The sequence below is a fragment of the Candida theae genome (assembly GCF_024610275.1).
Source record: "Candida theae strain CBS 12239 chromosome Unknown scaffold39, whole genome shotgun sequence".
NCBI classification, from domain to species: domain Eukaryota; kingdom Fungi; phylum Ascomycota; class Pichiomycetes; order Serinales; family Debaryomycetaceae; genus Lodderomyces; species Lodderomyces theae.
The window spans coordinates 22,420-35,347 of record NW_026261368.1 but is presented as its reverse complement, the minus strand read 5'-3'; the positions used below and the strand labels follow the sequence as shown (position 1 = coordinate 35,347).

General features: G+C 40.0%; 7 protein-coding genes across 7 annotated transcripts; 6 read left to right on the top strand and 1 right to left on the bottom strand. All coding sequences in view use genetic code 12, as the record gives it.

Annotated features, from left to right (window-relative positions):
* Positions 1-1,832: 1,832 nt before the first annotated feature.
* ARC1 (Arc1p) lies at positions 1,833-3,020 on the bottom strand (the record flags this gene model as incomplete). The annotated part of the gene is made up of 1 exon (XM_051750347.1): positions 1,833-3,020. One exon carries the CDS (start codon positions 3,018-3,020, stop codon positions 1,833-1,835), a length of 1,188 nt encoding a protein of 395 aa, XP_051610315.1.
* Positions 3,021-4,101: 1,081 nt separating this feature from the next.
* ZCF11 (Zcf11p) lies at positions 4,102-5,979 on the top strand (the record flags this gene model as incomplete). Its single annotated transcript, XM_051750346.1, has 1 exon — positions 4,102-5,979. One exon carries the CDS (start codon positions 4,102-4,104, stop codon positions 5,977-5,979), a length of 1,878 nt encoding a protein of 625 aa, XP_051610314.1.
* A 236-nt stretch (positions 5,980-6,215) lies between these two features.
* On the top strand, positions 6,216-7,697 carry HGT18 (Hgt18p; the record flags this gene model as incomplete). The annotated part of the gene is made up of 1 exon (XM_051750345.1): positions 6,216-7,697. One exon carries the CDS (start codon positions 6,216-6,218, stop codon positions 7,695-7,697), a length of 1,482 nt encoding a protein of 493 aa, XP_051610313.1.
* A 264-nt stretch (positions 7,698-7,961) lies between these two features.
* RPL28 (60S ribosomal protein uL15) lies at positions 7,962-8,756 on the top strand (the record flags this gene model as incomplete). Its single annotated transcript, XM_051750344.1, has 2 exons — positions 7,962-8,010; positions 8,356-8,756. 2 exons carry the CDS (start codon positions 7,962-7,964, stop codon positions 8,754-8,756), a joined length of 450 nt encoding a protein of 149 aa, XP_051610312.1.
* Positions 8,757-9,211: 455 nt separating this feature from the next.
* On the top strand, positions 9,212-9,901 carry KGF57_001165 (5'-deoxynucleotidase; the record flags this gene model as incomplete). The annotated part of the gene is made up of 1 exon (XM_051750343.1): positions 9,212-9,901. The coding sequence occupies one exon, from the start codon at positions 9,212-9,214 to the stop codon at positions 9,899-9,901; it is 690 nt and encodes a 229-aa protein (XP_051610311.1).
* A 215-nt stretch (positions 9,902-10,116) lies between these two features.
* ERV1 (flavin-linked sulfhydryl oxidase) lies at positions 10,117-10,737 on the top strand (the record flags this gene model as incomplete). The annotated part of the gene is made up of 2 exons (XM_051750342.1): positions 10,117-10,223; positions 10,284-10,737. The coding sequence occupies 2 exons, from the start codon at positions 10,117-10,119 to the stop codon at positions 10,735-10,737; spliced, it is 561 nt and encodes a 186-aa protein (XP_051610310.1).
* A 1,241-nt stretch (positions 10,738-11,978) lies between these two features.
* On the top strand, positions 11,979-12,491 carry KGF57_001163 (uncharacterized protein; the record flags this gene model as incomplete). The annotated part of the gene is made up of 1 exon (XM_051750341.1): positions 11,979-12,491. The coding sequence occupies one exon, from the start codon at positions 11,979-11,981 to the stop codon at positions 12,489-12,491; it is 513 nt and encodes a 170-aa protein (XP_051610309.1).
* Positions 12,492-12,928: the final 437 nt, after the last annotated feature.

The window sequence follows — 12,928 nt, the reverse complement described above, 5'->3', positions numbered from 1 at the left end:
TCAGGGGCACGGCTGAGCGGAGCACTTGTAATTAAGAGTATGGCTGTATTATGTAGATGGTTGTGGTTGGTTGCAATGAAGATTGAAATGACGGAATATATACGTGATTCTTGTTTGAAGAGGGAAATGGTCAGCTGCTGGTTGGTTAACGGTACTCTTTTGCAAAGAAAAATCTTTCCCGCAGTTTTTTTTTTTTTTCTTTGGAACCCCAAACTTCAACCCTCTTCACATTAACTATTATATATGTACATATACATATATATATGTATATGTACATGTGTACCATTACTACATTTGCTACTACTTCCAAATACGGCTACAGAGAATAGGGGATTGAGAAGAAGATGTTTGCATAGATGTATATTATGAAAGCCAGTATTTCTCCTCACCCTTGTATACGTTGAGCCATACTTTTGCTACAGTATTGAGCTTTGTGTGAGTGTCGTAAAAAAACCACGAAAATAAAAGTGCGGCTCAATATATATATGGATGAGAGTCTGTTGTTGTTGATGTGTGCCCTTTTGTCTAACTTAATTATATTCTCTTGTCGTAAAATAATATTTTATTATTGACGACTTACAGTATTATACCTCTCTCTTTCTCTATAGTAAAACAGCGAAACAGAACTTATTATATCGATCAAGTCCCTGACCGGAGATCTCCGCTTCCACTCATCCGTCGTCTTGAAAATAATCTGCTGTTTAGGGCTCTTGTATCCTCTAGCGAGATATTGAATGGGGCCAGCCACAATCTCACATTTGCGACATTGGTGGTTTGCAGTTTCTTTAGTAGACCAAACTCAAGTAATGTTGCAAAATGCATAAAGTGGTCGCAGCTGGAGCAACAGCAGCAACAATAGTACCAATAGTAGTAGCATTAGTAGTAGCAGTAGCAGTAGTGGTATCGATAACAATAGCGTTAGTCGCTTTCGGATAGATACAGAGACAGATTTAACACAAAAAAAACTTTGACCACCTGTGTAAAAAGCAATTACCAAGTGAATAGTGAAATTGTCGTTATATGCGTTTGTATCACTAAAGGTCAAACTATTTACTCGACAGCTCAACTTTTGCCCACCCCAACAAAACACTTCCAATTATCTCAGCTTTGGTCAGCGTCTGCCCAAAAAACAATTCAAACAAGAAGCATTTGTTCCATTTCTCCGGCAATGTTTGAGTTATTCTCTTTGTATTTACAACTTAACTGTCTACGGAGTGGAAAAGGTGGGTACGGTTTCAAGTTATTTTAAACTGTTGGCAAAGACAACAAGATGTACGTCTAGATCATTATTGTGATAACCTGCAGCTATACAAAGAGGACGCCTGACGCTTTCCATCGGTGTAATTAAAGCATGTCGTTCGTTATATACAGTGGTGTTGGACCAGCTCATTGTTGTTCGCTAGACAATCACTAACAATTATTATCTCTTACCCCTCGTCAGTCCAAAGAAAATAACTGAATTGAAGTCCTGTAATTTACTGCTGATAAACACTTGCACCTAAAGCCTGACTTCCTCTAATTTGTTGGCTACTTCCTCTCACCCTTCATTTTCTCTACTGGAAATTGTGCATCACAACACATCACAACATGTGTATTTGATATATAGTCAACGTAGTTTTGTGTTTCTCCAAAGCATATTCCACATAACCGATTTTATCACTTCAACAGAAAACGTCTTGTGCATCTGTCTACGCTTGAAAAGGCTTTATTCTTGACTGTAGAACTTTGGGAAAACTTACAGTTGCAAACAGTAGCAGCAGCAGCAGCAGCAACAACAAGTAATAAACGTAGACTTTAGACATTTCAGCGGTTGCATTCTTTATATACACAATCTAGCTAACTGAAGCACCAACAACAGTACTGTTCTTACATTTTTCTCCCTTCTCATTCACCAAAAATGCTGGGGGTTTACCTTCTTCAGTATAAGTAACTTCAAAGTTCTCGGTAGTGGTAAACTTTGGTTGAACAGCTTCCCAAATCTTTTTCTTTGGATTCAATTGCTTTTCAGGAACACCGCTGTACCCTTCAAAGAAAATCTTATCACCAGGCTTGGAACCCTCTGGTGGGTTAACAAACTCAACGACACCATCATCTTTGTTTGAAGCACACAAAACCATAGCGCAACTCTTGACACCTCTCATTGTTACCGGTTTCAAGTTGGCAACAACAATAACATTTCTCTTTTGCATTTCCTCAATTGGAATATAGTTCACTAATCCTGAACATACAATCCTTGGACCTTCTTCATCACCCATATCGATAGTCGACATGTAAAGCGAGTCAGCATTGGGGTGTCTTTCTGCTTTTTGAATGAACCCAACTCTAAGATCAAGCAATGCCGGGGATGGTGGTGCTGATGATGCGGCTTTTTCATTTTGTTTTTGCTTCTCCTTCTCAGCATTGGCTTTAGCCTTAGCTGCCTTCTTGGCCTCTTTAGCTGCTGCTCTTGCCTTTTTCTCCTCTTCAGATAATTCTTGGTATGGTTTTTGTTCAGATGAGGCTTTGCCTTCTACGGCTCCTTCTTCTTTTTGTTGCTTCTTCTTTTCTGCCTTAGAACCTGCCTTGGTTGAAGCTGCTGCATCCTTACTTTGAGCATTGGCTGCTCCCGCTGCTGGTTTCTTCTTTTCTTTAATCTCTCTAGGAATTTCAATATCATAATCAATCTTGACAGGCTCTGGAACATTCACCAAAGTATTTTGAACTAAATCAACCCACCTCAATAAATGTCTGTGCTTGGCAATATCTTCTTTCGAAGTCCACTTTGAAGCCAATGGCAATACCTGCTCAAACAAGATCAAATCAGCTTTACTTGGAACTGACCCAACTACAAAAGTCTTATTTCTTAAGGAATCGTTAATTTGTGTCAATGTGTCACTCTCATCTAGTCTTTTGGATAAAGTTTCAAATTGGGACGATAATGCCAATTGCTCATCATTCAATTTTGCAAATTCAATGGTTTCCAACTTTGATGGAATTTGATCGAATGACAATTTTTCAAATTTGGTAATAAAATCAGACATGGCGTAATGCGATATTGAAATGCAACGTTGAGGAGTGTAACAACAAGGCCGGATGGAAATGCCAAAGAATCTACTGGTGGTATTTCTAGATAAAAATTGACTCAAGCGACTCTTCATTGAATCCCTCGTTTGACTAACAAAATTTTTTTTTTTTTCTTCTTCTTTTGCTGCTCTCACCTTTTTTCTTTTTTTAAAAGTGACAGACATCTACCAAAGCAATGAGGATGATCAATTTAGGTAACCACCGTACTTTGCAAAATAGTACCAGCTGTAGCAATAGGTTTGACTTGAGCTAGTTTCTAAAATTTGTACCTCATTCTTTGCTCCAGAATATACTAAAGAAAAGTCATTTAGTACAATCAGTTTCTGGCCACACTTTTTTCTATGAACTCTAAGCAGCACCGTGCAAATGATGAGGCATTTACTGGTATTGCAGTTTTAATATGCTGTGTTATTTAGTAGTAGGACTTGAACTGCTCTTGTCTTAATTTTGACAGCTTAGCTGATGATCTAGGATATCTTATTTTTTCTTACATTTGGTTGCAAAATTATACATCAAACTGAATAAAAAAATCGAAAAGAGTGTTCCAACCACATATTAGAAGAGACCAGTTAACACGGTACATATCCACCATGAAACCTGTGTTTCTAAAAATCTGTAACGTGATATATGAGCACTGTGGGAGATTTGACCGCAATTGGTAGCTCCAATTATCCGAGGATATGGTTCAGTTCACATTTGTTTCTCTCATTTGCTTCGTGCGGGTTTTGTAAATAGAGGCGAAAACAAACATCAGCCATTTTATACCAAACTTTGGCACCGCTTTACAACTGGCAAAGATCAAATGTATATATAAGAAAAAGTTAGTTTTGTTTCAAAAAGAGTATGATGAATGAAGGTCAGGAACTGAAATACTCTGACTCCGATTTTGAGAACAGTAATGGGAAGGAAACCCCCGCTGCGAGACAAGTACGTATAAAAAACTCAGATCTCCACATTTGATCCATAATCGTTGCTAACTTTGCATTATAGAGGAGGAAGAAAACCTCGAGAGCTTGTAACCATTGCCACAAGGCACATATGACGTGTGACCCAGGTCGACCTTGTAAGAGATGCATTCAACGAGGGTTGGACCAAACTTGCGAAGATGCTCCTCGAAAACGGAAAAAGTACCTAAATGATGTGCCGAACTCTAGCTTGGCTATTAAAAGAACACAGAGTCTACCTCAGGAGTACCAACCGAGTCATCAACTACAACAAACGTATTCACTTAATGCAACTTTGCAACAACCTCATCCTCAAAACACAAATATGAGCCAGAATAGTCACGCATACCTCGATATTCAAAGTCGTTTACAACTGCGCCAGTCAAATGAGCGAGATCAACAAGCCCTTTTTCAAAATCCAGCTGCCATTGTATCTCCACCACGGCCACAATCTGAAGTGCAACAATTGCCAGCAGCACTCCAACTGCCAAGTCAACATCAAGTTCAATCTACGTCACCACCATTGAAACGGACATCTTCGGCGTACCCAGAACAGTATGACCTGTACCCTCAGCCGCAACGGCCAGTGCTTCTACCCCAACCAAATAACTTTAATCCTTCAAACCACACGACTTACCAAGCCACTTTATTTCAACATAATGCTCCAGGACTGGGTGTACAATCTTCTCAGGATTATTATTATCAAAATGCATTCAATAACTCTGGTTACCAACCACAACCCGAGCAAGAACAATCAGCGGCAACTGCTCAAATATCGCCACAGTATGCTCCTCAACCTCCAAGCAGAGCTCCGACCAATGCAAACTCACCAACATCATTCGTTCAGTACCAGAAAAAATCCAAGTTTCTTTCCTCTGCTGCGGATTTGGAGTATGCTACACTTTCCAATATCTTGCAAGACAACTTCAGTGGTCACCATACCACTTCCAATGAAGCTACACCTAACTCACACAACATTTCGCCGAATTTATCACCTCAAACCATGTCCGGTGTAACAAGCAGCGTGCCTCCTGCATCGTCAGTGGAAACACAAGCAGGAACTGGATCAACATATACCAATGGGCTTAAGCACAACCCTTTGGATGCTCCCATGGGGGCACCAACTTTCAGAAATGCGAGCACTTTACTTAAGGAGTCAAAATACCCCAAATGTGATGATTCAATCAATCAGTATTTTATTGGGCAAATAGATTCAGAAAACACGTCGTTATTCCCTGATATAATTACCGCCATTGAAGAGATGAAAAACACCGATTACGCAGTTTACCAAGAGCGCAACTCAAAACTGAACCTATCATTTTCGATTGGAATTTTACACGATGAAAGCAATCCAAACAGTGCCAACAATGGTAAAGATGAGGCGTTTTTCAAAGAACCAGAGGAAATATATGCAAAAGTCAACAAGCCATTTTCCTATACCCCGGGGTATCACTCGCTTATTGCTTATTTACGCAAACGGTTTTCCAAGCCCTTGTTGGTTGAGATGGCAAAATCTATGGCCAACTATCGACCTTCGTTCATTGCGTGTACGAACTCATTGAAGGAGCATGATTTGGTATTTATGGAGCAATGCTTTCAAAGAACGCTACTTACATACCACAATTTCATTAAAGTTAGCGGTACTCCAACCATTGTTTGGAGAAGAACGGGTGAGATAGCTTATGTCGGAGATGAGTTTTGTGTCTTGACCGGATGGAGCAAAGATCAACTTATGGGTAAGGGGCAGCGCAAGTTCATTGTCGAATTACTAGATGACAAGTCCGTGGTTGAGTATTTTCAAGTGTTTTCGAGAATTGCCTTTGGCGATTTTTTGGGTGCAACAATGACAGAATGTACTTTGTTGACGCCAAAGCCCGATGTCAAGATTAGAACCGGCTGCGTTTGGACACTAAAAAGAGATGTTTTCGGAATTCCCATGATGATTGTGGGGAACTTCTTACCTATTACTTAGAACTAGATTTTTTATACTGTTGTAATATAATGTGTCATGGTAACGGACTGGAATTGCACTTTTGTAGTATTTTTTTTTTTTTTTTTTTTTTTTTTTTTTGGTAGCATTTTGGTAGCATGCAGCTTCCCTTCCCCGTCTCCCCTTCCTCCCTGTCCAGACTTCTCACTTAAATCCCACAAAATCGATTGAACACCGATAACAATATAGCAAGCTATTTCAACACTGTCATTGCAACGATGCCACCATCACAGCATGTGCAGCATGCACAGCATGCACAACAACTGAAACTCACAGCCAACTTGATTTTTTCAGTCTCAACAATATGTCTTGGATCGTTGCAATTTGGATATCACATGGCAGAACTCAACTCCCCTGAGTTAGTACTCACATGCAAACGCTCACAACCAGGACAAGTCCCTTATATGGATTCGTTTTGGGGGTCTCGCGGTTACCTCCAATGCATACCAATGTCCCCTGATCAAATTGGTCTTGTCACGTCGATATTTTCCATTGGGGGATTAGTGGGGTCATTCTATGTGGGCCATTTAGCTGACAAGTACGGTAGAAAATTGACCAGTTATTTGCATTGTGCAATGTACATTATAGGATCTGTATTGAATGGATTGGCCAATACTTTTTATGGACTCATTTTTGGCAGGTTTATATGTGGATTAGGTGCCGGGTCGGCTTTGGTCATTACGTCCTTGTACATTAATGAAGTTTCACCAACACACACAAAGGGTTTATTAGGATCAATGAATCAAGTCAGCATTAATGTGGGTATTCTACTTACACAATTGCTTTCTCTCAAGTGGTCTAACGATAATGATTGGAGGTGGCTTTTGATTACTGCGGGTGTGATAGCTGCTGTTAATGTGATTGTATTAACTATCTGGGTCGACGAGTCTCCGGTGTGGTTGGTAAACCAGGGCAATCACGACCAAGCGTATACGGTGTTGCATAGATTGAGAGGTGGGAGTTATTCTGGAGTAACTGCTGAAGTTAATGGCTGGAAGAGCAATGACGAATCGACTGAGGAGAGCAACTCATTAATGGAGAATGGGGAGTTAGGTACGGAACACGGACTGTCCAAGTCTACTGCTACTTTATGGGAATATGTTACGTCTCCTGAATTCAGACCTTCGCTCATTGCGTCAACTGGCGTTTTGATTTTACAACAGTTTGATGGAATAAATTCAATCATTTTTTATGGAGTGTCTGTTTTGGTTTCGGTGTTCCCCAACCATTCAATCTTGATTAATTGTTTGATTTCGTTGGTGAATGTTGTCGTGACGTTTGGATCTGCTACAATTGTCGATAAAGTGGGACGTAAACCCTTGTTACTTACCTCGGTGACATTTCTCGGTGTGGCAACAGTGTTGATGGGCTTGGGAATCTTATGGACCAATTCCGTAATGTCAATCATTGGTACATTCACGTACATCGCCTTCTTCGCCATTGGTCTTGGCCCAATCCCCTTCTTGCTAGTGGGTGAAGTGACTCAAACTAAAGCCAAGGCATCTGCACAAAGTTTTGGAACCAGCTTGAATTGGATTGCCACATTCATTGTGGGTTATCTGTTCCCAGTATTGTTGCATGCAATAGGCGGTTCTGTCTACTTTATATTTACGATAATGTGTGGTTTCAGTATATGGTTTATCAGAACTTATGTCCCCGAAACAAAAGGTAAACTGTCTCACGCTGAAGTATGGGGGTAGATACAAAACTCGAGGGCTGGAGCCCTAACATGTATAGTTTAGTAAGAGAAAAGAATTAAAGTTAGTGCGTAGTACAATTTTTCTGTTGTGTGGTGAGAGTAGTGTTCTACAGCACAAAAGAGAAGAGATTAAGTAGGCGGTAGCGGTTTCATACACACACACACACACTCTCTCTCAATTTCGATTTTCAAAGGAACTGAAATTTTTTTTTCTTTTTGGCAGAGGTTCCTACCATATAGAGGTTTACCAACTACACACACAACAATGCCTACTAGATTAACCAAGACCAGAAAACACAGAGGAAATGTTTCTGGTATGTACATTGATATAATCGACGTGGATTAAAAGGGAGGGGGAGAGAGAGAGAGATTTTGAACTAGAAGATTTCATGTAATGGAGATCCATGAGATGAATATTTTTTATGTTGGATGAGCCAGAGAATGTGAAAGATGAGCTTATACACAGGGACTGATGCAAGCGACTATTAATAGAAAGAGGATCCAGCATCGTGGAGACATCAGGAGTAGCATTTACACTTTTCGAGCGTGGCGCCAGTACGACTCAGATGTAGTGTGGCACCACGTTTCTAGTTCAATCTCGACGCCTCAAACTTCAATCAACATGAGTTTTAGTTTACTAACAATTATTTATTTTATAGCCGGTAAGGGTAGAATTGGTAAACACAGAAAGCATCCCGGTGGTAGAGGTATGGCTGGTGGTCAACACCACCACAGAACCAACTTGGATAAATACCATCCAGGTTACTTCGGTAAAGTTGGTATGAGATACTTCCACAAACAACAAAACCACTTTTGGAGACCAGAAATCAACTTGGACAAATTGTGGACCTTGGTTGACTCTGAAAAGAAGGATGAATACTTGAAGAGCTCTTCAAAATCAGCTGCTCCAGTCATTGACACCTTGGCCCACGGTTACGGTAAAGTTTTGGGTAAAGGTAGATTGCCAGAAGTTCCAGTCATTGTCAAGGCTAGATTTGTTTCCAAATTGGCTGAAGAGAAGATTAGAGCTGTTGGTGGTGTTGTTGAATTGGTTGCTTAAGTTGATGTACTTTGACTTTGTATAAAAATTTAATGAAATAAGAACTTGGTTTACTTTCCGATTAAGCTAATACATAGCGTAGAGAGAGAGAGAGAGAGAGAGAGAGGTTAAAGATGCTGTAGCAAGCGCTGATTCTAGCTAGATGGGGGGTGGGTGGTTTGCCTGTCCAACAATCGTCCTGCACGTAAATCCTCTCATCGGTAAGAAAATTCGTTTGTTTACATTCCGAGAGGAAAACAATGAGCTTATACAGATCAAGATTTCGACCACCGTTACTTTGAAACTACAGAAAACTACTCCAGGGCCATTTGATATTTGGCTCTACTCACTCAATTCTGTGGATTTGAATTTTTTGTTTCCATTTAATGTTTAAAACTTTTCGGCACTATATATCTTTCGTCAAATATTCAGCACCATCATTATCTGCAAGATTTACACACACAAGTTCGTCACCAATGAATTCGATTAAAGACTTGACTGAGAACCACTGGAAACCAGTGGATGCATTGCCAGAACACATCAAGGACTTATTGGTCCCTAAGTCACCTTCCCAGCCTGTGAATTATATGCTTGCATTTCTACAAATCGTATCATCATTAAAGTTCCAAAAACGTACCGGATGGTTGGATCATAGTGTACCACCATTGGACACCGAAAGTATTTCTGACCACATGTACCGAATGTCCATAATCTCAATGATTGCTCCTCCAGCCAATGTTAACAAGGACAAATGTGTCAAGATCGCCCTTGTTCACGATATAGCTGAATCACTTGTGGGTGATATCACTCCATATGCTGGGATATCCAAGGCAGAAAAGCATCGCAGAGAAGAAGAGACCATACATTTCCTTCATGAGGTGATTAAACCTTACAATCCTGCGTTTGCCGACGAGTTAGTTGAGTTATGGTTTGACTATGAGGAGATTAGAAACACCGAGGCCAGATATGTCAAAGATATTGACAAGTTTGAGATGATCAGTACAGCATACGAATATGAATTAAAGTTTGGATTGAAACACGATTTGGATCAATTTTATACAGCAAGATCAGCAATTAAGACCAAGGAGGTGGGTGACTTGTGTGATGCTGTATTGGAAAGACGTGCAAAGTTGGTTGCAGAATTGAAGACCAAAGAGCAGCAATAAATAGAGGCCGTTAGAGTTTAGCATATTTAGAGTAGAGCATTGTTAGAGCAGAGCATATTTAAAGTCAGGCATTGTCTCGGCATTGCGTATATCGTTGACTTTGTATATTGGTAGTACTACATACATGGGTGGGTTTTATTGCGCACCAAAATTTACAGCTTTTTTTTTTTCAGCTCAGTTCGTTTCAGCTTGATAAGTAACGTACCATCTCACGCATGCCTATTTCCACTGGTGAAGAAGTGAAGTCCAACGAGTCGTCCAATAAGAGACCAGAGTTTGGTCTTTCTGGACGTAAAATCATCTACGACAAAGATGGAAAACCGTATGTAATTTAAAGACACCACTTCATTTTGGCCTTGCTTACTAACACTGCAATAAATAGGTGCCGTACTTGTAACGAATTATCAGACTTTCAATTCGTGACTGGCAAAATAAAGAATCCTAAAGCTGTTGCAAAGGCACAAGAAACCCCTAGTACATCTCCCGGTGGCGAACTCAAGTACGCTAAAGAAGATCCACCAGATGTGGCACGATTGGGAAAATCATCGTGGACCTTGCTCCATTCAATTGCGGCCACTTTCCCGGAAACTCCAACCACCAAACAGCAGCAAGACATGAGACTGTTTCTAAACTTGTTTGCTGGATTCTATCCGTGCTGGTATTGTGGCGAAGACTTTGTCAAGTATATAGACAAACATGAACCGGAAACAAAATCACAGGATGATCTAGGGAAGTGGCTCTGTGAGGCTCATAACGATGTTAACAAAAAGTTGGGGAAACCACAGTTTGATTGTAATTTTTGGAAAAAGAGATGGAAGGATGGTTGGGATGAATAGAGTAGATAGGACGTCGTGTACATAGATAGAACCTTTTTTTTTTAACCACACAAGTTTGCTTTAAAACTGCCAGACAATCAATTCTAGAGTCATAAAATGCCCATACTAGAGCCAAGGCAAAATTCACGAAATTTACTAGCTTTACTCACACATCGGGTTTTGGGTCCCGGGCATTGCGTTTCGCAACCTCTCATCACAGTATTTCTTTTTTTTTTTTTTTCCTCAACTCTAAAATGCGATCATGAGCCAAACGATTACCTGACAAGTCTATTTCCTCCATGTATGCACCCGCCGTTATCACCTACTAATTCCATTGTGAGATCTTCCAACTCGTCTTCTTCTCAAACAGGGCACTTTCCGTGCTGGTTGGCGGGTCCAGGGAATTGACAAATGGGTATCCTCAATCCAATTGGCTGAAAGGTCAAGTACCTCTAATTTTCCCGAACTTATTTGAAAATTCACAACTTTGGAATTATTAAGTTTGAAGCTCGAATTTTTTAAGTTTTCGAGTCGACCTACAGTAAGATTGTTTGCTGCGAAGTAAATATGCTCGAAGGTATATTTCCAAGGCAGAGACTAAGTCAAAACATGCTAGAAAATCTGTCCTGCTGTATACTTCATAGCAGATCCAAGATTGAGTCTTTATACCTTCTCGAGTACAGGAAGCATCGATAATTTGAAAGCCCTGGCGAATATAGGAGTAAGAAAGTCTTGCCAGTTGCACAATGTAAACCACTTTCGCCAAATTCTGATAGGTTTTTGCTCCAATAAATATACTTTCTCTTTCCGTGTCAAAAAGTAACGTTGCAGTTCAGAAGTGTCTCAGTCATGGCGTCTTTGAAGTTTTGTACCAGTAGTGAAAAGGGTGCATTCTCTTCCTTCAAAAGACGAATTGAATAGTCCAGCGTATTGCACAATGCTCTCACAGGGGACAAATCCAACCATGTACCCGGACATGCAAGCTATTGGTTAAGCGTTGACTGTGAAAAGCAATGACTGTGTGAGCAAAGCCATATCGAGATATTTATAGATCTTGTAGTTCAGTATACAACTGGAAAGCTGCAAACAAAGGAAGCTCACAAGCAAAATTTATAAAAAATAAAATTGATAGCTTTTTATGTAGTCACGTGAAGTATTTTGGCCTTTTTTTTGATTTACGCGATTGAAAATTGAAGCGTTAGTAGCAACCTCAAAGGAAAACCGTTTATTTCAATTTAGCAGATACCAAGAGATCCCAAAGAATGTTTAGTAGAAACTTAGCCAGATCCATTGAAAGAAGCAAGTTCTATAATCAAGCGAGACCATTCTCGTTAGGGGGCTGGTTCAAGTCATGGACTGATGCAGCGCAATCTCAACGTTTAATCTACCCGCCACCAGCATCACAATTCACTACACAAAATAGAATTATCGACGTTTGGGTGTCAGATAAACAGGATATCTACAACTACGTCAATGTCAAACCCCCTTTGCTACTCAACTTTACATATGCTACTCCCAAGGATAACAAAGTGACACAAGCTTTATTTGACGTGCTTTCGGACAAGTCGAAGTATCCACCGGGAAAGGGCCCAGTTTACTTGGTTAACATTTTGGCAGATTCCGAAGGTGGTAGGGAATTGATGAAGGAATATGTTGTTGGAGGTAAAATTCCGTGCATTTTGGTTTTGAAGCATCAATTGCCAGCGGGAAAATACGTACCAGACTTGGAAACTTTTAGCGAACAAGACATTATCGAGTTCTTGAAGGGAATATAGTCATTAAAGTTGAACGAGGTGGGTGGGAGAAAGGGGGGGACATAGTTTCTTAGTCAATTACCAATTGCAACGCGTGTTTAGCGTAGAAGGTTTGCCTTGTTTTCAAAGACCGAATTTTTTTTGGCTTTATTGACGCTTGATTGGATTATATATTTCAAACTGATTAGCAGTAATGACGTTTTAGGATAAAGGAATTTAGATCTCATTAGTGTCGATCCCATTAAGTGTAAGCCATAAACAAAACAATGTGATTTTGCAACAAAGCAGAAGAGATTGTTTTGGAAAAGTGGATGCAGCCAATGATCGTGCAACGTAAGAAAACACAGAAAATCTAAGCCGTAGTCGCTCTTTTCATTGTCATCTATTTGATATCTCATGCTTCTGACATTCAATGATATCTCTACATTCTCCTATTAATAGGATTTCCATATTGCAAC